The following is a 25,094-nucleotide window of genomic DNA, read 5'->3' as shown; positions in this document are numbered from 1 at the left end:
TCTTGTGTCTCTTCTACGTTTACCAGCACCTCTGGAGTACCTCAGGGAAGTAACCTGGGTTCATTCTTCAACGATTGCAATGTTGCGAGTAAAATGCAAGCTCATTTATGCAGATGACCTTAAAACACAGACAAACTGACGGAACTCTTTGAATAAGTTTATCTTGAAAACATTGTACCTCAATAAATAGGACATCAGTAACGACATCTCTCGAGCTTCTCGCGGAAGACAAGCTTGCTCGCTAAGTCGCTAACAATGTTGCATGCAAAGTAAACATAATATATAGAAACGTCAAAGTGATCCGATTCCAGTGCTGCGGTGAGCAGTTCGCGCAAATGATAATATCCAAATCAATCGTTAAATGCTTGAACGATGACCCAAAATGAAGCGTTACGTCTGTTTGTCTGCGCTTAAACTATACGTCATAGTTCACTCGATCGAGGGTTGTCATCGTCTTCAAGCTCTGCTAGATTTGTTTGTGAATTGGTACTGCCACAATAAGCTCATCATCAGCATTCCAAAGTGTGCAGTAATGACATTCCACCGCTCTAAAAACCCGGTCATATACGACTACTAAAAGTGATAACGTTTCGCTTCGCAGAGTAGAACGTTTGGGCTCGAAGATGAACTTCAATCTGCTCTATTCGTCGATCATCTCTACACGGTAACCGCAAAATACCCAATAATGACTACAAAGTAAGCATTTTCGAGGGAAACTGGGACTACCCATTATATGAGTAAAATTTTACCCATTTATGAGTAATTACAACTACAAAAACAAGTAGTAAGTATTAATTTTTGAGTAAGAAATACTCATAAATGGGTAATATTTTTACTCATTTAATGGGTAGTCTCAGTCTCACTCGAAAATGTTTACTTTGTAGCCATTATTGGGTATTTTGCGATTACCGTGTAAGGCAAATCGTCAACTGGAATTTATTTCGAAGATTGGACGAGATATCAAAAACTAGTGTCCCACGTCAAAGATCGAATCCCGGGAATATAAATGTTGATTCTCGAATTTCCCGGGAAATTTATATTAATAGTTAAATTGCCTTCAATTTGGCTGCAGTTTACGCTCTCTTTTATCATCGAGGGGGGCGAAAGTCCCAGATTTATTCAAATTTTATCCAAAAATACCTTTTAAATAGTTTGATGAATTGATTTGAATCCATGCAAATTTATTTTATCAGAAATAATCGGGTTCAAATCTTTAAAATGAATAATATCGGCTTTTTATCGATCACATCTCTAATATATCGGGTCACATCTCTATCTATCACACATGACAGATTATTTATCATTACAACCTAAGAGAAGAGGAAACAATACAGGGGCGAAAACAAACCACTTTTCTGTCACACGCGAACCAGCTCGTTATTGGCTGATTTGTATTGCGTAAGATAGAGATAGAGATAGATAGAGATAAAAGAGTAAGAAGCCAGTTGTCTCCACTTTCTCTTAGATTACAAATAACAACTCTCTGCTGCTTTTTCATAAAGACCAATGTCGTAAACGTAAACAATGACTTCTTCCGCGAATTTCTCAAAGATGAAAACTCGCTCAAGTAAAATATCACAATGATTGTGTAGAGGAAGAGCCCTCCTATCCGATAGAGTTAGTGGATTGCATGGATAGACTTTGAATTAGGGAATTTTAACAGAGAAGCCATTGTAGACGTTTACAATATTGGCCCTTATGAACGCTCAGTGTCGAGATGTTGAGGTGGATTTCGTCAGAGGTTCGATGAGGAATGTGGGTGCTTCGAGTTCACGAGTCGCAACCTGGATAACGGTTTCTGTTCAAATAGGCGTAACCGACGTCTGACCGAGCAGCACCAGGTTTGCTTGGATACTTGCATGGCTGATAAACATGAGGAGGGAGGCTGAGGTGGTTGTAAGACCCTCGGTAAGACCAAACGAGTTTTGGTTGACGGCTGGATTTCGGGAGTACTCGGTGAGGGGTTGTCTCGACTTTGAGAGAGAGGTTGTTGGTTGGGAGCGGTATGAGCGGAGTACCGGAGTTAAGCTTCTTCTTCTGCTACTGATAGGTTGCGAACCGGGGAGTGGTTAGGGGATTTGCGAGGCGTTGTCACTGATATTTAGGTAGATTAGCGCGATCGGAATCTATGGGTCAGAGAATGGGACGGTAGTCAAGGAGCAGAGACAGAGGACGGAGGGCATGAGTATTAAGCAGGATACTCTTTGAAGTGCAGATTGGCTAACTTGACCCCGGGGTGGATGCTAGTCCTGTCCTCGATGAGTTCTTTCAGATGTTGGAATTCAATTTAGATAAGCGCAACTGCTGGATCCTTTTCCGATCATATTTCCAGTATCAGATCGTCTGCCACTGCTTGGGGTCCAAGACTGCATCAACTAAACGGAACTGTTTTGCTGAATGGAAGATTGGCAGGTAAGGGTGGTTTTTGTTGTTACTTCGGGGAAGAGTGTAGTGGCCTAGAAGAATTTGCCGCTTGATATGCGATTTTTTTTAGATTGACCGAATGCGAAAACCGCGCGATCATGAAAGTGACAGTAAACATAAACACACTCAAACATATTACAGTAAACAGATAGATAACCCATCCATGATTATCGAAGAATAGTGAATGAAGTCGGAGATATCGGCAGGTGCGTGTTATTATTCATTATTAATCAAGTTTATCCAAAAAATCTGAATTATTTTGCAAATTTTAGTTAAATCTGTTAAATAAAATGTAGAATGGATTACTTTAATCCCCCTCGTTTATCATTCATAATTCAAAATTGTCTGTGAGTGCGATAAAACGAACTACTCCATATATCCGCTGACGTCATCAGACAGTATGATTGCACTCACACTTGACCATTCCGCGTGAAAGCATACCGTCATGATATGACGATGTTGATTCCTATCTGTCCAATGATTGCATTCCAAGTCTGTTTCCATTAATCAATACAGTTGGTGAAATTAAAGAATATATCTTAGTGGGTTCAATGCAGTTTAGTGATTTGCTGCAGCTGAGACACAACAGTGGTAAGTGAAATGGGAATTAATACATTTCTAGTTATTAATTTCAATTTCCACAAATCAGCTAGGGGAAATGACGGCTTCGGCATGACAGACTATTTTCGGCAAACCAAATTGAAACTTTATTTTCACTGGATTTTCTTACAAAAACACTTCGCTGGATGCATGCAAACGATTCTTTATGCTTTCAGCTTCAATTTGACTATATTTTTACCACTGAGAAAAAGCAATCTAGCAAGATTTTCTTGAAATGCAACACACGCACTACAAATTGTACCTGATTTCGAGTTGCCGATAATAGAACAGCAGATTTACATGCAGTTCAAATGGAACGGTTGCCGAAGAAAAACTGGTTGCCGACAATACTCGCTCTCACTAGAGAAGATTGGAGCTTTGTAAAAGCGTTTCAAAACAGTTTTTGACAATTCTTTCGACTGAAATTGTTAGAGCAGCTGGCAGCAAAATATTGTAAACAAACCAATACTGCATATGTGTGAATTCCATAGAGAAAAAGGCTATAGGAAGAAGGTCACTGCTTAGGTTGCCGAGAATACGTAAATTCCCCTACATATATAGCGGATATTTGACAATATTTCAAAAAAACTACCAGGGACGGCCCTTTGGGGTTGTGCGCGATGATGACGTAGGACTACGTGGTTTTATATAATAAATGTTATTTGATCTAGCGATTTATTAAGGTATGGGAATATATCAAAGAAGCGCTTTCAGAGCTTGGCGAAGACCATTTTTTTGATAAACAAGGACGTTGAAATTATGCGCAATCTGCTTAACACTAGGCAGCCCATAAAACTGGCATCATAGGCTTTCGGTAGCCGTGATGAAAATCTTCGGACTTCTGAGGGAAGCCTGAGCTTTCTTTTCAATAAGCTGAAAAAGTTGGACACTCCAATTTCCAATCATATGTATGATGCGCTCCTCAAGAGAATTGGAGAGAGACGGAACAAAGAGCTTGTGTCCCTTATGAAGTACCTGAATAATAACAATCTGGTATCCATCACCAAACACAACATTTCAATTAGGAAGAAGCCAGCAACCTAGTCAAGACAGTCCCAGTCCCAGAGGAATCAACCAGTGGAGACATCTGTTTCCATCAGGAACCACTGAAACTGGCTCTTGATAAACAACTTGAATCGGATATTCAAGAATTCACCGGCAACACTCCAGTTACTGAATCTGTGAACATGAATAAAATAATGCAGAGAGAATTAACGATGTTTGAACTCAACGGGCGACTGTCACAGAATCTCAAGCGACTGTTTAATGAACTCAAGACAATCTAGCCGAATTCGATGGAAAGTGAACGTGTCTTCTCCGTTTCCGCTAGTATTTGCAGCAAAAACCGATTTTTTGAAGTCGTATTTCAAACGGTTTGACAAAGTTTAAGGACCATTTTCTGGTCTGCCTTTTTTAAAAGTTCATTTTTATCATCGATTTTCATTTTAAATCATGGAACATGATTCCGATGCATTTAAATGGTTTTAAATTACAAATTGATAATACGAGTTCCAAGGCGCGAAATCGTGGGAAAACCTCAGTAGCATCAACTTTGCTAGACACATTATCATCATTTGACGTCGTATCTTTGCAATATTGATCTTGCAACGAACCATTGAAAATCGATCATAATTTGCTCAAGAAATCCTTCAATCCAACCATAATGACTTCAACACTTTCACTCAGCGGTCAAAATTGACCTTACATGGATGCTTTTCATGTTTCGAATTTCGCGACATCGCCTTTCTGCAAACAAAAACCAACGACGGCGACGCCTGACATTGCGCGCTCATCAATCAAAAAAAAAACTTATTGAAATTTTGCATTGACGCCCATGATTGTTGGATCCACGGGGAGCTGTGGGCAAAAGGAGCATTCCGAGAGGTGCTCAAGTGCACACAAGTACCCGCAACACAAAAGAAAACAGTGAGAGCCATTTCACCTTGCCCATTGAATTGATCGCCGCGATGCAATGGATGCAAACAGGACTTTCCACCCATGAGCGAACATTCATATTTTCAGTTTCGAAAAGCAATTCAGTTAGCGCGACGTGGACCTTGTTGTCGTCGTCGTCGTCGTGTACATTGACCTCGTTTTCGAAAATGGCTCATATCTGATTGGTCGTATAGTATTCGCATACGGTTGGAGGAAGAAATGTCAGTTGGCTTGAATTACACGGAGTAGCACGGAGGGAAACTCGTACAGATTCATACGTTACAATATCCATCAGTGCATCCGAAAAAAAAAAAACTAAATCGGGTGCTGCTTTTCACGATCATGTCTGAAATCCAGTAATTTGCGCTGATAAGTGTGTGCACGTGACATGAGATACGGTTCCAACAGCAGTGAGGTGCAATCGAATCTCAGCGGTTGGCTTGGGGTAAAACGGACTTACTGTGGGTGTATTAATTTTCAAGTGCAGCACCACCTATCGGTGCATGTGTATGGACGAACAAGACGAACTGGATTCCAGTCGTTGTGAGTCGCTCGTATATCCGGACAGGCATTGGGCAGCGCGTAAATCGTGCATCGATCTTGCATGCCGCTCCAATTGCTATATAGGCAGGGCGATTACAACAAGTAGATGTACTACCCCACACGGGGATCCTGCTTACAACGGAGATCACGTGTCAGAGGAAAGCGAAAGTTTTACCGGTCCTATAATGGTTCACGTTCACGGTGAACGGAAAGTTGAAGACAAGCAAGCTACCTAGGGACATTGATCGTTATGCTTCATTAGCAAATTGATGCATGGAGAGTTTGTGGGTTGTTGAACGTGTGAATCCTGCTGAGAGTTTCATAATGGCAGACTTATTGATCCACTTCAATGAACCGTTGATGGCCGTTGGTGACCTGAGCCAACGTTCTGATAGATAGATCATGCTTCACTGCTCTATTGTCAGAAACAAATCAAAAATTGATTGGACGTTGTGACTTGCGTCCCTTGGGTTATCTTTTGAAGTTCGACTAGACATTCCATGCAGAATTTTATAATAATATTTTAAAGAGGATCCTACTAGAATCTCTCAGGCAGACAGAAAGGCCCCGTAACGTGGGTAGATCACCTTTTCGTGGTACGTTACGGGATGTAAGATCTACCACCGATTCCTGGTCCTGATTTTTCAGTAATCAACTCGGCTTTGCCCACCGAGGATGATCTTGAAACAAGGAAAACATGAGTTAGTTAGTCTTCGTCTATGTGATTCCTAATCTTCTATTCGATGTTCCCTAGTTTGAAGTGGTTAAGTCTAGGGTTCTGATGCAAGATCATTATCCTCAATTTTGTTGCTAAGGAATCCAATTTCGACTGGCAAAAGGGGCGCGCCTTTGGAGGGTGTGGCTGAGTTAGGGGGGACAGTCACCCCCTCTCCTTGGCTACGCTATGTATATTGAGCCAGTCCAAGTAATCAAACTGAAAATGAAATCCCGTCCAGGCGAAAAAGCTAGCCTTATGCTCCATGTCTGAGTGGTGAACTCCACAAATCCAATTTTTGGGAATGTTAGATTCGCAGGCAATCCACGTTCCCGACCAGGTACTAATTTCTCTGCTGTCGGTCAGCGAGAAACAAATTGTACATACAGGTACAGTGGTAGAAATCAAAATTCTAGTCAACAATGGAAATTTTGACTTAGGTAGCGACTGATCCAAAAAATATTTTTTTTTACAGAAATCATTAATCAACATGATTAAACTAAAAATAAAGATCCTTCTTCAAATTAAATTTGCGAACAATATCGTCAAGACTTTCAAATTCAGTAATGGATTTTAAATCATTAAGTTCATGCGGTGAAGAAAAAAGTGAAATTAGTTGGCAGTATGCACAAATTGCTACCTCAAACTGCATAAACCCGCACCCGAAGAGCTGGACCATCCGGAGTTCCTACTGTCAACTGCCAAGGTGAATATTGTATTTAAAAATGTATTTACATTGATAGCCATGAATCAAACGAGCATGACGTCACATTATAGCATTCTGAAAACTTTGTAACATCAGGCTCGAACAAAGGGTTGGTCACCCGAGCGAAGTCCAGCATCAAAATGACAGCAAATTTAAATCAAGTTTTAATTTCAACATCAAACTGAAATCATAATTTGATTTCAGTTTTGCAATTCACAAATTTGATACCAAATTTTGTTTTAATTTTGCTGTACATTCGCTCTTCAAAAGTATGTTGTTGCGGGTTTGATTTCATTGCCTTAGCATAACATCAAATTGAATACTTGTTTTGTTATCAACAGGAAAAATGGATATCAAATTCAGTTTTCAGTTTGCTCTCACTGATAGCAGAAATAGTTTTCAATGTGATGTCATAGGAAGATTTGTTTGCTCTCAAATGTGATATTTTAACCGTTAAAACGCCCAAAACGGCAGCAACCTGAGTAATCATTATCAGCGAAATCACAACATCAAATTTAGATTTCAATTTGATCTCAGACTTTGCTCGGGTACTCTACACAGTGTGCCAAAATCATACTTGGGCACACCCGGGCGCAGTCATTGGCGCTGTTTGGCAACCATGGCTACAATTTTTATGAGATTTAAAGTTACTGGCAACACTGAACTTTTTCTGCGCCTGAGTAGTTTGCATGTGTCAAAATTTGTTATTGATGTTGCCATAATACAATCCAATTTTTACAAACCACAACCGTGAATCTCCATCAAGTCACGCCAATGATTCTCCAAAATCGAATTGAATTCCTCAAAGTAGAGTCAGCGCACATCCTATGGCCTGTCCGAAGCAGTAGGTACATGAAAAATCAGGTCAATCGCTTGCATAGCAACACCACTCAATCAATCTCAACATTACCAGCTCCAGCTCCCCTGCCCGGAGAAAAGTAAGTCCATCGAGTGGCTCTGATCAACCTTGAGCCGGGATCTATGGATTCGGTCCGAGCGGGACCATTTAGACAGCTGTTCCGACCGAATAACTTCATTTTCGGACAGTCCGGTGCTGGTAACAACTGGGTCAAACGACACTATACCAAGGGTGCCGAACTGATGGATTCTGTGTTGGATGTTGTCCGTAAGGAATCCGAGGGTTGCGATTGCCTGCAGGGCTTTCAGCTTACGCACTCGGTCGGCGGTGAAACCAGCAGTTCCAGGAGATGACGATTGACGAGGAAGGAGAGTTCGACGAAGAAGAGGAAGGTGCCGATGAGTTATAATAGATGCACATGGTTAAAATGTTTTCATTATGCTACCATGTTAATGATTGCTGAAATAAAAGGTGGTTATATTAAAAATTAACACTGTTAAATTAATTATGTTACAAATAAATTGCAGCAGCGTGCACCACAAATTTGGTAAATTTTAAATCGTAAGTCCCCTTTTAGCATCCCGCTGGCCAAAGAATACTTTGACTGTTTGTCCAATGCTTCCGCCGACCAGATGGCACAAGAAATGCGCCCTCTTCATGTGAGTTAAGGCAATTAAGTTAAGGTAATCTTCTTTCCGGAAACACTTGTCCGGAATCTCCAGCAGTAATTCTACTTTCAGTGGCTTGCCATAAGATGTTCCCAAACTACAGGATCCAATATGGTGCATGATCAGATGCGGAACGAATTTGAAGCTTTCCTTGGCGAGAACATGCGACCCGTTGGGAAATGTCAGCGGAAAATCAACCCCTTCATAATCCACATCCTTTAGAGATCGTTCATTGTCCGCATCAGGGGTTGAAACAGTTGACGTTTATTACTACACTCGCTTCGTTGTCGTGCGCGACAGTCTGTTTGTATTCGTACACTCATGCTCTACCGTCGTCGTCTCGTCTCAACACAACCGGTAGAATAACATTCGAGCAAAAAGAAAATTATCAAATAACTATTATATGACATGAGTGATTTCGTTCTAATTCCTCAATTTGGTGTAAATTAAACCATTTTTGATTAGAAATTTTATACCTAGGACATCATTGCTTTCTATTTTTAGAATTCAAACACAAGACTGGTCCGCATATTTTACCGTCCTCAAAATCTTCCGGAAATCGCCCAATCAACGCTCAATATAATTTAACACCTTGAATTTAACCTTCACCTGCAGCCGGAACAGATTCGAGAGGTAGAAATATTCCGTTTCCTTCAACCGATTGGTTTCCTCTACCGTCGGCGGTTTGTACAGCTGCTTCATGGCTTTGATCTTCCGTTGGTGTTCTTCGTCTGTTCATCGCTTGGAATGGCTTTGCGCTTAGCGCCTTTCGATTCCGAAGATCCGACAGTCGTGACTAGCACAAAGCGTCCACCACTTTCTTGACCGCTGTCGCTTTCCGGCTTCAGCCGCCCAAAATCGTCGTCGTCAAATGAGTTCTCAGGTTTCGAAAAACAAAACAAAATCAAGTTGTCAAAATACTTACCGGGTTGCCAAACAATTCATTATTCACAAGCACACAAAAGTCATTTCAATTACTTCTCGGCACTGCCATGTAAGCTGCGGCACACTGAGGTACACTGAGAAAAAAGTTGGAGCAAAACAAGTGCGTAGAGTGACCACCCCTTGGGCTCGAATGGAGCTAGATTTTAGTAGGCTTTTTTTGAGTATCTTCGCCGAAATTAGTGTAGCGTTTACAGTAATGTCAAATATGTTTTTAAACTTCATTTTCAGAGTTACTAGAATTACCCAGTTTACAATCGATCAGAAGTACTGACAATCGAAGATGAAATCATTCAGCAACTGAAGGAAAAGTGTCTAGAAACCCATGATGATAATGAGAAGTATCACATTCTCACGACTTTACCTTTGAATTTGCCCAGAAGTGAAGCCAGTGACGTGAACAGCAATGAATTCAATGGAGAGGTGGGACCATCAAGCACGCATCGCCTCGGAAATCAGAGAGAAACTAGTACGGAGCATTCACGCATTATGACATCCGTCAATCAAATTTCGGTTTCATCTGTTAGCGTACCAGAGTGCAACCCATCTACGGGCAGCCAAGAGATTGGACGTCAGGACTTTGAAGCATGGAAGGACTTATTGGTGGATTCTATGAAGCTCGCTGGCATAATGGACGAGGCCACGCAGTTCATAATTTTCAAAGTGAAGGCAGGACAAAAACTTTTGGAGATTTTCAAGAACTCAAAATCCACAAGTGATGCTCCCGATCAAGACGACCACCCATTTTTGAATGCAACGTTCCGTTTGAAGTCATACTTCACTTCGGGATCCGACGTCATGCTTCAAAGAAGGAAATTGGCATTGATGGAGCAGAAACCGGAGGAAATGATCTTTCATTTCTCATGCGAGTGGGCGCAACGGCTAGATTGTGCGAGTTTGCCATCGATAAAGCGTTTGAAGAGATTGTGGATACAGTTGCAGAACACCGACGAAGATCTCGTAGGTCCTGGTCACGGCACCATTTATGTTGATTCTTCGTTGTATGCACGAGCGTTCTTTGGTTTAGCTTTAATCAATCAGTTTGTGCCACTACTACACCGTTCGAAAAATTCATGTAAATTTCTGCGAGATATAGCGCACATAAAATTAACGTCAGATTTGACATAAATTTACGCCATATTTCGTGTAAAATTAAGCGCAATATCGCATGAACTATCAATATTGTATGCAAGCTTGTAAACGATTTCGCTGTTTATGCCAATAATAACCCAAAATTAAACGAAGGGAGATTTTACGCGATAGTTAAAATTCAGAATTTTTTTCTGTGTAGTGATCATCACGATTATTTTAGCAAATTTAGACATTTATTCAAGAAAGAATGCAAAAACGGTAATTTCAATAGTACAATTATTAACTTTTGTCTGTGACATCATTGCACACTGGGCCAGGAATGCAATCTAGCGGATCAAAATTAATAACTCCGAAACGAAGCATTTTCGTGACTTGGTATCTTCGGCAAAGCTTCTCGTCATAATAATGACCATCTATTGACATAAACAAATAGTTCAAAGCTCTTTCACAAAGATGGCGCTACAATCTAACTTCTTTCTCTGACGTTTCGGGGACTTGATGATGCTTCAAATTTTAAAGATAATGTGATAAAAAAAAACGAATCTACAAAAGAGTTGTTTACTTTGTCAAGATAAACTGCTTTCCCGAAGACATCAAGTCTCGAAAACGACAGAAAAATAAATTAGATTGTGGCGCCATCTTTGCGGAAGAATTTTGATTTATTTGTTTATGTCAATAGATGGTTCTTATTTTGACGAGAAACTTTTCCGGAGACACCTACACAGTTCGAAAAAGTAGTGTAAATTTCTGTTCAGTATGATGCACATAAATTGAGCGTCACATATCATATAAGTTTACATTATATATCATGTAAAGTTCTGAGACTTTCATGCAATGTAGCAAATATTGTATACATAAGCCCATTGTTGTAAACAATATTATTTACAAGTTGCTCGGTTGCGTGAAATGAAATATAAGTTTACGTGAATGAATGTTTACATCACAATTAAAATTAAGAATTTTTATCTGTGTAGTTACGAAAATGCTCGGTTTTGGAGTTATTAACTTTGCTCCGTTAGATTACATTCCTGGCCCAGTCTGCAATGGTAGCAAAGTTTAGCATCGTTCAAATGGAGTGTGTAACATAAAGTGATGTGACTGAGCAGAGTAATTTGTGCACGGTGAAATTATTGATATTATCGTTGATTTCTGCTCGATGGAACGGAAATGGGCGATTACGACGATGCTACAAGGATAATTCAAATAAGCAAAATATTCCAAATAATGTGATTTTTTAAGATAGTTATTAAATATAAGTAATCTGCATTTGTTCTGCAATTTTGAGAATTTTATAATTCAGAGATGCTGGCACAAATCTTCCACATACATAGGAATCTTGAATTTCCTGTGTCACATATAATAATAGATTTTTGGTTGTGATTATCTTTTTTCAAATCATAAGTCAGTTTCACTAGCGATAGTACACACACAATGTTTGAACTCTTTCAGGAAGAACACTCAACTCAAGGAATTAATGATCCAACGTTTTTTCCGTAAAGTACTTTTTTTTATAATCATTCGCTTGTAACCAGGTATAGAGAATCGCACACTGCCCTGCATGCGTGTACTGAACATTGTGCACACATTACATAAAATCTCAAATGTTACTTATTTGTTTTTTTTTTCTTATCTGAAGATCGATTAAAATACAGCATTTCATCATGTCAATGAACTGTCATCCCGCATTAGTTTTTAATTATATTTATTTAAATTACATAATGTGCTCTACGACGAACTGCACACGAGCTTTACTGACGCAATCAATAGTTTTGCTTGATCTCTTTGGTTCCGGCAATCGATTTCTGTCGGTGATTTTTAATTTACTTCATTTATGAGATTTTTAGCCGTAGTTAGCTAGTTTATCTCATGATTGCAGAACAGAGACCGACGTTTCCCTAGTAGCACACTTTCATCACAATAAGTTACGGCAACTTGTTTATGACTGAAATAAGTCGTATATAAGTTTCTACAATTGATTTGTGACAAGCGTGCTACTAGGGTTAATAAATTAATCAAGATTTCACTGGCCTCTAGCGCATGCCCATCACAAAAGACTTGCGACTGCCAGAGTCTAAAGGTCAAAATTGATGGTTCATGAACCTGAGTCTGATGGTGAGTGGTTTTATAATTCACTAGAATTTATTGCTTATTATGCTTGATATTTTTGATTGAGTCGAAATTCAATTAACTTATTGTCCTGAGTCGTTTCTGTTGGACTAGAACACATGTTATGGCAATTGCAACGTTTCAGTGTGCATGTGTTTCCTGTAAATGCAAAATCCCATCCTCCATACTTACATTGATAAATATTATCGAGAACTCAGAAACAGGATCCCGTTCGGGAGCAATGCCGTAGCCGTAGGTAAGTAAAGTAGATCATTTAATTCTCTAATGCCAGCACAGTTAGGTACTTACCCGGTCGGGTGATGCGGCCCACGTTGAACCGGTGTGTGTAGTTGACCTTGAAGTAGTTCTCGACGATGGCACGCTCCGATTTGCCTTCGCCGCGGATCGGCGAAAACAGGTACTCGGGATCGATTTCGTACCTGATCTGTTGATAGCTGGGAGATGGTGGGAAAACAGAACGAAAGAACGATGAACGAACGAGTTGAACAAAAACGAACGTGAGAACGGAACGTGTTGCAGAAAGCGAGGTGTGAAACTTGTGCCTGGGAAAAAAAGCTGCTCGGGAAGGAATGCGATTCTACAAGAACAGAACACTTGAAGTATGGGGTGGATATCGGAAAGTGAAAGTCTTCGTTTGAATCGAAGCGGCTCCGATCCGCCGACCGGCAAGCTGAGTTGCGTAACAGGTTCGGAGTGCTTTGAAAGTAAACAGTTACCTTCGGATCCATCGCGAGATGCTAATTGGATCATTATGGAATTTTACTGATTTTGGGTCATTAAACGGAACTAGGCATTGGAGTAAACATATCTTGAATACTGTTGGAGTAGCGCGAAAAATAAACTTTTGCAGGGTACTTTTCTCCTCATTTTCGCAGCTTAATAGGCTGCCAAACGATTGTTTGGCTAACAGCTCGTAATGGTTACGATGGGTGCGAGTAAACATTTTGCAACTTGTGATTCAAATATTTTGCATGCATTAAACTTTGAATAGATGATTTTTTTTCTGCTTTGGGGTATTGTTCTGCGTACACATTCGTATTTATTTTGCTTAGCCGAGAATTATGTAACTGCTGACGTTTGAAACTTACCCGGTCATGCAGAGCAGTGCCAACAGTACCGGTACTATGAGAAAGTAGCCCGGATGTCGCCCGATGAAGAGGCCCAACTTGTAAAATGACCGATTAAGTGCATTGTCCACGCATGAGATACCACAAGCCATCTGAAAAAGATAGAAAAAATCAAAGGGAATGGTTAGTTGAAATTATTTATTGTGCTTATTTGTTGACCTTATTGGCCAAGGAATGTCATGTTTCGAGGACTGCACTTAACACTTAACACTAATATTCAATGATGTAATAATCGGGAATTGTTGCTTGACCCAATGAAATTTAAAGCATCCAATAGTTACAAGCTTTTAGATAGTAGTGTTCAGGCTTGCTTCCACTCACTTTCTATAAAAAAACGATTTTCGGAATTTTGGAATCTTTAGTTGTTATAATGATAGTTTGTACTTGTTAGATACAAGTTCTAAAAGTTCTAAAAAGAATGCTGAGCTTTTTCAAAACTTTCTGAGCTTCTATGAAATTTCCTGAACTTGTATGATACACTGCTATAAAATTTTACGATTTTCCCCGAATTGCTATGTAATCCGCTTGATTTTTGAAAAGTTCTCAGAATACCTATGAAGCAACGATTGCTGAACTTTTTAGAATTTCGATGGTTTTCTGCAAAGTTTCCTGAATTTCTGCGGAATTTCCTTATTAATAAAAAGTTCATTAAACTTTAGCAAAGTGTCCTGAAGATAAAAGAAGAACTTTTATTAAGTGTCTTAAAATTGAACAAAGTTTTAAATATAGCTACAAGCCCAGTTTCTTAAACCTGTATAAGGTTTCCAGTGCAACGAAGTTTTCCCGATTTGTTTTTGAAATTCACTGAAGCGCTATGAAGTTATTCAAATTCAAGAGCCACATGTGAAAAGGGCATGCAAGCTTTTTGTAAACAAACCTTTGTAGACCCTTTTCTCGCCAACCGAGGGTCCCCCACGAAAACTAATAACATCATCGGGAAGGGGAAAGCTTCCCCTATCCGGTGATGTTGATGGTTTGAGTTGGTGTCATATGGGTAGCGAGAAAAGGGCATAAGAAGGTTTGTTTACAAAAAGCTTGCGTGCCCTTTTCACATGTTGTTCTTGATATATATTAAATTTCTTGAATTTTTAAGGATGTCCCTAAAATGTTGAAAAGTTCAATGAAGTTAAAAAATATGTCTCAGAACTTCAACGCAGTTCCCTGAATGTCTCTCCAATTCGAAAACTTTCAACCATTGGCGTGCACAGGGTGGGGCAAGGAGGGGCAATTGCCCCCGCCCCTTATATATAAGATTTTTATTTTCAGATTTAAAAAATTAGAATATAAAATAACTTGATTTCTTGATAACTTGATTTGAAGGTAAAATAACTTTATTTCATAATAAAAGGGCACAGAAAACCTTTTATTGCGTCAATTCCTTTGAGATAGTGCCTGAAAATTGCACCACAAAGGTGAATGAAGGGACAAATTACAATGACATTTTTTGGTCAAAAATTTGCACCACAAAAAATTTCTGGCGTCGATTTTATTTTCAATAAAGTTCAAGGTTCAAAACCTTCGTGGTGGTAATTTGAAGAAATAGCTTTTTATTTAATATTTCTAGTGTAAAAATCTCATCAATGTGGTGTATGGAGGGACTAATCAAAATGAATAACTCTGGTGAATAACGCTAAAAATTTGAAGGTGCGCATTTACCTAAAAAAATTATGGTAGGAATGTTCGCTACACTGTGGTGAATTTAGAAGAAAGGTTTATTAATTTTTCTGGTGCATAATTTTCATCGTTCTGATGAATGCAAGCTTCATTGAAAATTTATGGTGGAAAATTTGCACCATTCTAGTGCATGAAGAGGCAAAACCTGAAAATTGCACCACAAAGGTGCATGGTGAAACATACTTCACTGTTAATTTTTGGTGCACAGTTCTGGTGAATGGAGGAGCATGCTTTATTGAAAATTTCTGGTGCAAAATTTTGCATCGTTCTGATAAATTGAAATGAACAGGAAATTTCTGGTGGAAAACTTGCACTGGTCTGATACATGAAGGTACAAGCTTTATTTAAAATTAAGCTTTATTGATAGTTTCTGGTGGAAAATCTGCACCGTTATGGGCAAGCTTTTCAGAAAAATGTTGGTCTTAAATTTGTATCGTTCTGAATGGAGACATAAACTTTCATAATAATTTTTGGTGTAGAATTACATGCAACGTTTTGATGATAGGAGAAGCCAGCTATATTGAAAATGTAAAAAGGAAATCTGCACCAATCAGAAGATTGGAGAAGCAATTTTTATTGAACATTAACGGTGGAAAATTCGCACCGTTCTGGTCAATTGAAATTTTTTGGTCTAAAATTATCTGGGGGCAAGTTTGTTTTGAAAATTTCTGGTGTAAGATTTGCAACAATATGCTGCATGAAGGGGCAAGCTGAATTGAAAATTCCTGATATAAAAATTGCACAGTTCTGGTGAATGGAGGGGCAAGCTTTATTGAAAATTTCTGGTAGAAAAACGTTTTGGTGAATTGACGGACAACTTAAACTTGACTTGGTATTGAATTCTGAGGACAGTTTGATAAGAAAAGATTTCTGGGGATGATTCTATGAAAATTCTGCGAATAATTTCTTGTGAATCCTGCAAATAGTTTCAACATAATTTCGAAAATAATACCAAAAGAATTAAATTTTGAATAAAATTCCAAAGGGATGTTGAGAAAAATTTCAAAGGAAATTCCGAGGATAATTTCAAGTTCATTCTGGAAAATTCAAAGGAAATTCATCTGAAACTTTAGTTCAGTTCCAAGGTGTTCTGAGAAAAAAAAAAGTTCTATTATATTCCGAGAAGAAACTCAAGGATATTGAATTCCTCGGACAGTTCCAAACTACATCCGGGGAGAATTCAAAGAAAACACTGCGGAAAATTTCTAGTGCATCATGCAGATGTTTTCAAGATAATTTCGAAAAGAATACCGGGAAAATCAAGTTTTGAGTGAAATTCCAAAGGAATTTTAAGCTAAATTTCAAGCGAATTCCGAGGATAATTTCCAGCTCATTCCGGGAAAAATTTCTGAAAATCTAATGGAATTTCAGTTCTAACGTGTTCTGAGAAAAATCATGAAGGGTGCTAAGTATAATTCCAGTGGACTTCTGAAATGAATTTCAAAAGAGATCTTAGGAGAGTTCTAAAAAAAAATCCGAGAAGAACGTCAAGGATAATGAATTCTGAGGACAGTTCCAAAGGATTTCTGGGGAGTATTCCATGAAAATTCTTCGAATAATTTCTACACGCAAACCAAAAATCTATTACAATGAATGTTAGTTCCATTTTCTATCATCCTCTGTTCATGAACATCGCAGCGAATGTTAGAAGTTGACCTTGCAGGCAATGTAATGGTTTTTTGCCTTTTTTATTTCGTGTTCTGTCTGTGTTTTCACCTACACAAGCAAGCATTTGCCTTGATTTTTATGTATGACATGGTAAAACAACGCACACCCTTGCCTAGAATCTCTCCAGCAGAAAAAGCATACGAAGTTGAGTGTGAGAGGAAATGAGCGCTTCTTGTTTGCTTTTAGGCTATCCATATTCAGATGCATGGAGAGAGCAGTGGAGAAAGCACAGGTCTGATAATCGCAACGTTCGTTGTTCGAGTCCAGTCGGTAACCTTTTTCCTATTTTTTTTCGGCATAATTAATTTACCTCACTAAAACACTCTACATTTTTCGGTCTCCAATTTTCTTGCATTGGACCGCAGCTAGGTGTATCGCATCCTCGGTTCATGCGGTCTCCACTTACATCCTCTGATGATGAATCCCACATAATTGTAAGCGAATCTTACATCCACCGGTTGGGTGTAGTGAATCCTGCTGATAGTTCCAAGATAATTCCGGAAAGAATACCGAGAAAATTAAACTTTGAGTGAATCTCCAAAGGGATTTTGAGGAAAATTTCTAGGGAGTATCGATAATTTCTAGCTCATTCCGGGAATAATTTCTGGATAAAACTGAGGAAATTTTTCTGAAACTCTAAGGGAATTTCAGTTCCAAGGTGTTATGAGGAGAAGTCAGCAAGAGTTCTAAAAATAATTCTAGTGGACTTATGAGAAAAAAAATCAAAAAAGCTCATAGAGTTCTAAAAATTTCGAAAATACCCGCAAGGAATTCTAAGGATGGATTTTTTGGAATTGTACAAAGTTTAAAGACAGCTTTTGGATTCCCTAATTGAAAAGATGGTGTTAGTTTGTTCGTCTAAGAATCTTCTCTGAAAATTCTGTCATTTGTTACCGTGGTTAAAAAGTTACAGTTGTTTATGTGCGTTGCAATAATTTCGGGATTGTCCTTTATATCATCTTTAAAACATGTTGAATGTTCGGCATCAAGTTGCGGAACATTGCGAAAACCTTGTGAGGAAAACCAGTGGCAGATGATACGAGCGATTGTGGCCGCCACGAGCAGTTGGTGATTGTCATCAGGTATATGGATAATGATAGGATTAAATTGTCTATTCCATTGGCTGTCTGAAAGCAGTTTGCATTGAAGAAGATGAACCACTACCGGTGCAAAAAATAAATAAAATTAGCTAAATTTAACAGCAGGGAAACACTGGTGGGTGGACAGCACAATCCACCACGAACTTTGGAGTACTCCCCATCCCCATATTAAATGCCCCATAGAAGTAAAACAATTGCCCCTCCTTAACAAGATTCCTGTGCACGCTAGTGCTTTCAACAATGTTTGATGGATTTCTGCAAAACTCTCTGCACTTCTTCAAAAACTGCTGAAATTCTACACAATACTCTGGAGTTTTATGAAGTTCATTGAGCTTCTACAAAGTTCACTGTACATCTATAAAAATTACTGTATTTCTAGAAAGTTCTAGTACAATAAATGTTAACAAATTTTTTCGAAAGTTCTGCGAATTTCCCTGCAAAACTACAACGTTGCCTTTACTTTCAAGAAGTTCTCCGTGTTTCTACGAAGCTCTTTGGCGTCAAATGATGTTCTCTAAACTTTTACGAATTGCCCTGGACTTCTAAGATGGTTTCTGAACTTCTGAGAAGACCCAGTTTTGACGGAGTGACTGACATTGAGCTGAAATTGAAAAATGTTTATTGATGCAAATATCTTGAATATACTCGGTTTTCTTATTTTGAGGGACTTTCAGCCATAGGCTGGTTCATCTCTGGGAGCCCCAGAAGGGGACTCCCCAAGTTGCAGAGTTTTTTTTTAAGTTCTTTGCGAACCTGGAATAGACTTCCCCTGTTATATGGGAAGTCCAAAAGGGCCTTCCCTTCCCTTAGGGAGTACCCTAAACCGTCTTTGCTGTCTATGTCTATTGGTATTCGTCGATATTTCCGGGTCGTTGTCGGTTGAATGAGTTCTTGTCTGGTCGTGGTAAATTTGAAAGTTTGGTTCGACAGCAGGCTTTGTGGAGGGGTCCACTATCGGCAATGGTGTCATGTTCAGTTCGATTACATTGCATCGAAGAGGTCGACTTTTCGGAGGAAATCTTCGAGGGCTGCCGTTCTGGCCGGGTCATCCGCTAAGGTATCCCGAAGACTTCCGGCAATGCCGTATAGTATGCGTGGACCCTCGAATTGAGGGCAGTGGCAGATACCCCGCATATCTTTCAAAAAGAGCCGGTGCCAGAGAAATTGTGCGATATGCGGGTGTCCTTGGATCCTCTCACCGGACGATATCTCCTTTAAACTTCCGGATGAATGGTTCTCTAGCGTCGTTCTAGGCGGACACCCACGAATCGTTGAAAGATTTGTCGACCCATTCTTTCAGCTCTGCAGCTGGTACTATTTTGGTGCATGCCGTTGCTTGGTCGGCCTCGACATTGCCATGTACCCCGCAATGACCCAGTATCCAAACAAAGGTAGTGCCGGGTGGGGCATACCTTTGGATGCCTTGGATGCACAGGTGTTGAAGATGTCTGAATAGAGGGCTTCCACTACACTAGCCGAGTCGGTAAACACGGTGATCGAGTTGTCAGAGGAAGTTGCTGCAGCAATAAAGGCGGCCGAGAAGATGGAGCATTGGATCGGAAGCTTGTGGCTAGCTCGGTCCGGGTTTTTGGTACGTTCCAGCCTCTGGCTCACTGTAGGGAGCTCTTCGTTAGTCCACTTTATCAGGAGTTGGTTGGCCTCCATCAAGACGAAGCCTCCCTCGCCTGTGGTCTTCTCGTCCAGGTCGGTTGCTTTACGGCAGATCGTTTTCGCAATTAATCTTTCGAAAGGTGGTGAACCACTTTCGATGCAACCAGCAATGCTGGGAGTGGATGGTAGTAGACCGGTCGATATCCTGCTTGCCGGCCTTGCACGGTGCGCAGGATATTAATCTTGGTCTTGCAGGTGACCTTTGTCTCGTCGAAGTGTTTCGATAAGGATAATTTCCTATCAAAGTAGATGTCTAGGATGCGCACTGTCCTCTGGTACGGGTTGATATGAAGCGGGACGCTGATTGGTTGGTGTGATTGCTGACAGATGTGGGTAATGGCACTTTTTTCCGCTGAGATGTGAAACCCGGTGGAGGAGGTCCATCGGAAGAAAAATATGGTGGTCAAAATTTTAGTACTCATCCTAGATGAGGACAAAATCAAGAATAAAAATCGAATTGAGTGTACTATTATAGCCTTATAATAAGAGTACATTAAAAAAAGTAAGAGTCCATGACTTCAGGCTTTGAAGTAGATTCCAATAGAAAATGTAGAAGATTGCATAAGATTTGCTGATTACGCATGCAGCCCTCGAGTCTTACTCATAGCACAGCAAAACGATACTGGAAAAGTCGAAATCTGTCACCTATGCACAAATTGGCGCACTTCCATTTTCACCAATAACTTGAGCCTTTTCTACAAACAACAACAACAACAACAACTACATCCCCTTGCAGACCTGCGCAGTGCTCAAGTTCACATCGATTGTAATTCAAATGAAAACGAAAGTTTTTTTTCCAGCCATCAGTCGCCCTGCGAGCGCGCGCGCGCGCATTCCACTTCTTACAAACCAACAATAAAGGTCTGAAACACCTTCTGCACTGCCATTGGACAGATAGGGAAAGGTGGTTGTCCCGGGCTCCCCCTCGATTGCTTGGGCGGCGGTCGGTGGGTCGTAAATGGGATGTAAACAAACGACCCAACTGCGGATGCCCCCGTGCTGAGCCGCTGCACTGCACTGCCAGTGTGGAAACGGTAGAAGGAAAACAACCATTTGTTGTTCGGCCGATTGATGGTATCGTCTGCGAAAAGGCGCGCTTGAAACATGTGTTTCCAATGTGCAGCCCCCCCAAGACCAGAGCAGAGGATAGACATTTGGATGGAAATAATGGTAACGGTGGAAGGTTGCTTGCCAATTTCCCACACGGGTCTCGCACTGCGCTTTTTCCCTTTCGATTTCTTCGTACAAACCCGCCGGGCTGGCTGGCTGGCTGAGAGAGGGTGGAGCAGGAAAATTTCGAATTAGTTTTCGCTCTCTTTCTTCAGCTTTGTGCATGTTTTATTAGCATAAGTAGCTTGGCAAACATATTTCCATGATTGTTTGCGCTGTTGCTGGTTGAGTGCAGGAACGCATTTGCTTTGGGTGGATGGTAATGTTGGTAAATTTGCAAAATTGTTAGCAGAATTAGTTGCAGTCAGGTGCAGTTGCAAGCCGAAGGCAAGGTAGGAAAAGTTTTGGCGTGCTATTTAGTTGGGATGATTATGTTGCTGTAAATTATAAGTAATATTTGTTTTCATTTCAAATGCAGTGTAATTTAAGATAAACGATGCAAAGAAATTTGAATTCCTATGAATAATTTGGTAGTCTTTGGTTGAAATGCAAAACAATAGTAGGGGGTTTGGATTCATCGTTGGCATTAATTTGAAATCATAAAATAGTTTCTTTCCAACAGCATAATAATCAGTGTTTTAAAAGTTCGCGAAATTTCACGAAGATCACCAAAGGAAAAGTTCACGTATACTCTAATATAATTTAGAATTGTTGTTCAAATATTTAAGTATTGAGTAGTACGATGACAGTCGCAACAAACATGCTGATGACGCGACCGCGTTTGATTGCTCATAGGTACCTGCCTTGATGGTGTTATTTTTCATATGTTCAAGAAACTTCTATACAAATCATGCACCTTCAAAACCAGCATGTACCGACCAAATTGGTACATGTCACCAACCGGCATGTGAACATTTTCTGTTTTCATCGTTCTGTACAAGCCATCAGTGCACTTTTTAACGGTTGCGAGTATAAGTGCACTCGCGATCTCATAGACACATGAACATTATAACTAGAATTCGCGCAGTGAGGTACAACTAGGCTCCACCACCAGACAGGGGACCAGTTTTAACGACAATTTTATGTAATTAGTATTTCAAAACATTTCATTTGCTGAAAAGTTGGAAGCTGAAGCCAGCGCCAAGAAGAGTTGCTGCTGCACTCGGGGCTTAACCTCAACCATGCTAACATGAATGGATAGTAGCCGGTCCTAGAAGGCAATAGCCTAAGCAAGTAGACGTGTACTCTTTTTTGCGGCTACTAACCAGCTAGTGTGATGGGTGCCGCCAGAAGGAGACGGGCTGTAGCGATGGAAACGTGCGTGATTGGAAAATGTCTGATGTTGTTTTTTCTCGCTTCTCAATCAAACGGTAGTTGAATGTCATTTCGGATTGCAGCGGATTGCGAGGGGGTGGTTGAGGCTTAGAACTAATCAAATATGGTTTTACCGTTCAAGCGGGACGCCGCCGCCACCACCACCACCGGTGTTAGATAACAGTTATTAGCGTGATCAAAATGTAAGTATGCTATTGAGCACTAGGTTTTCTTGACTTGGTCATACATAGGCATCTTGTTTGGCGTTGAAGTGGATTAGGTTGGAGGGGTTAGAGTTTTTTTTTTTCTAGAATTTAATAAGACGACCTTCTTGGTTGGGTGAACTGGTTCAGTTATAAGCTTAATAACTGATAAGCTTGAACTACGTAGTAACCGAGCCGGCGCCGGTGGTGAAGTGGTAAGCGTGACTGCTTTCTAACACCCCGATGGGTCTGGGTTCAATCCCAGCCGAGGTCGGTGGGATTTTTCTGAGGCATAAAAATCTCTGGTCACGTCTTCCTTCGGAAGGGAAGTAAAGCCGTTGGTCCTGGCCCATGTGTATGTGTGTTAAATGGGTGCGATATATTACGCAGGTGTGGAAGCTGCCTTCCTGCACATTCGATTGCCGTCAATGGATGGCAATCGATGTCCGTCGGTGATTGGCACTAGATTGCGGAACAGAGACCGACGTTAAATAAAGGAAAGTACAGTACGTAGTAACCGGTAGAGAGCGTGGCTTTCCTTTTGTGATGATCGACTAGACCAGCAAAATTGTGAATACATTTGGCCTAGCAACTGAGATTCTACTTACAATCAAATGGAGTCCATCATTTTCAAACTCTATATAGAGGACAAGTCGGCTTCGGTAATACCTTAACCTATTATCGTCAGGGAGGTAAACAACGTCCTTGGGAGCTCAATTTTAACATTGTGTTTCAGAGCATATATTAGCCAAATTTGAATGCTCTACATAACTAATTTTACACGTGACAGAATCCGTCTTTGACACAAAAGATAAGACGTAAACAAACATGTCATGTAATATTAAGTGCTCCGCGACTGAAAAGTTCTTTGTTCGACGAAAAGTACGTTTGATTGAGCTACATTTCGCGTCTGTTATGACCTAAATTTATGTCAAAATTGACGCTCGTATATGTCACCTAAATTTACATGAACTTTTCAAAGTGTGTAGGACTTTGTTTACCCTCCTGACGATACTAGGTTAAGTTATTGCCGAAGCCAACATTTCCCCTGCTAAGTATGCAATATATGCAATTTTCTAAGTGAAAACATCTGTGCGTCGGTAGCATTGGTACTCAGCACGGAAAACAAGATCGATGGAAAACAAATCGCCGCCGCCGATGCATCTTTTCTTGGATTCCTTGGACTTTTTAAAGTAAGGTAGCGGAAAGGGGTTGGCACCGTTGGATTTCCCCGAATTTTTTGGGGCAGTTTCTGAATTGCGTCTGTTTTTGTTTTTACTCGAAATAAGCCACCCTGCGATGGTTTTGAGTCAACGCGCCGCCGTGATCATTTTTGACACGCCACCGGTATAATTGTTAGTACGCCGACGATGTAAAGGCTTTTATTTGCTTCTACATTTTAAAACAAGTATTTATCGCAATCAACAAACTCATGTAAATTTAGGTGCTCTGAGACTGACATATACGAGCGTCAATTTAGACATAGAATTGAGGAAAATTAATCTCAATCAAACGAACTTTTACAGCACTTAATTTTACAGAAAATATTTGTTTACGTTTGATCCTTTATGTAAAAGATGGATTCCGCCACGTGTAAAATTAGTTATTTCTAAGTGTGTACACCTAACGGCAAAATAAAGTAAGCATGTTTTACTCTAAGACGGATAAGAGTTGAAAAACAATATCATTCATTAGTGGAAAAAGTGCCTAGGACCATAATGACATATATTGAAGAGGCTGAATTCAGAAAGAGGCCACAAGTGAAAATTGGAACAGTCGGTTATCTGTTTAAGTCATGGGAAAAGTCGAACAGACTACCAGCCAAATGGATGAGATGTTACCCAATTCAGCCTCTTTAGCAAGTATCAGACACTTTCCGGAAACCAGGCAGGGGTATACTTTAGCTAAGGGAGTATGAGCATGAGCATGATTGCTATTCTGTTATTGCCAGATCAGCTGTAGTACACAGAGAACCAATAGACGATGCATGGAACTAGAATTAAATCTTAATGTGTAAAAACTGGTAATCTCAAACCAGCAACGGCTGCCACCGAACGCAGGCCAAGAAAGGAATGGGTAGGAATGTGTTGACGTGACACTCGCTTTAATGGAAGCCGAGGAGTCCTCTACACTTCCACGAGGAATCACTGGGATATTGGATTAGAGAGTTGGGTTTGAAGCAGGGGGGCATTTTGGTAAACGATAAGCTGAATTGATGTCCTAACGATCATATAACGCGAAGGAGCTTGTGATTGAACCCACGGTCTTCTGCTCAGTAAGCAAAAACATTTGCCGCTAGGTAGATCAGCTCCTTTTTAATCATCGAGTTGCTGTCATTACCATGTAGTCATATTAACAAACAAAATGATTGACGAATTTTGATTGTGGATGGGCCTGAGATTAGACTGTTCTGCTCAGGAAGCAAAAACGGTCGCTATAAGGCCACCGAGTCCCTCATTGCACATCATACCGTTATTCAAGTTGTTGTAAACCATTCAAACCTGGCACCGATGACGACGAGAAGTGTCGCAAAATACACGATAAATAAGCGATTTGACCATAACTCTCTTTGATATGAAAGGACCTATGACAGCGTTTTCTGCTCAGTAAACAAGC

The 25,094-nt window shown here is 40.1% G+C and overlaps 1 protein-coding gene across 2 annotated transcripts in view; it reads right to left on the bottom strand.

Annotated features, from left to right (window-relative positions):
• Positions 1–25,094, bottom strand: part of Ptr (Patched-related) — a 355,957-nt gene that overhangs the window by 188,373 nt on the left and 142,490 nt on the right. For both annotated transcript variants that reach the window (XR_010518499.1, XM_065234585.1), the window contains exons 2-3: positions 13,700–13,830; positions 12,900–13,045 (exon numbers count right to left, since the gene is read on the bottom strand). Coding sequence is in view for 1 of the 2 variants with exons in the window: in XM_065234585.1 (XP_065090657.1) it covers positions 12,900–13,045; positions 13,700–13,830 (277 nt within the window). In the remaining variant the exon portion in view is untranslated. The remainder of the gene's footprint in view (positions 1–12,899; positions 13,046–13,699; positions 13,831–25,094) is intronic.

This window comes from Ochlerotatus camptorhynchus, unplaced genomic scaffold, assembly GCF_037179485.1.
Source record: "Ochlerotatus camptorhynchus isolate MF236.1 unplaced genomic scaffold, CSIRO-AGI_Acam_v1.1 ptg000434l, whole genome shotgun sequence".
Classification (NCBI taxonomy): domain Eukaryota; kingdom Metazoa; phylum Arthropoda; class Insecta; order Diptera; family Culicidae; genus Ochlerotatus; species Ochlerotatus camptorhynchus.
This window is presented reverse-complemented; position numbering and strand designations above follow the sequence as displayed.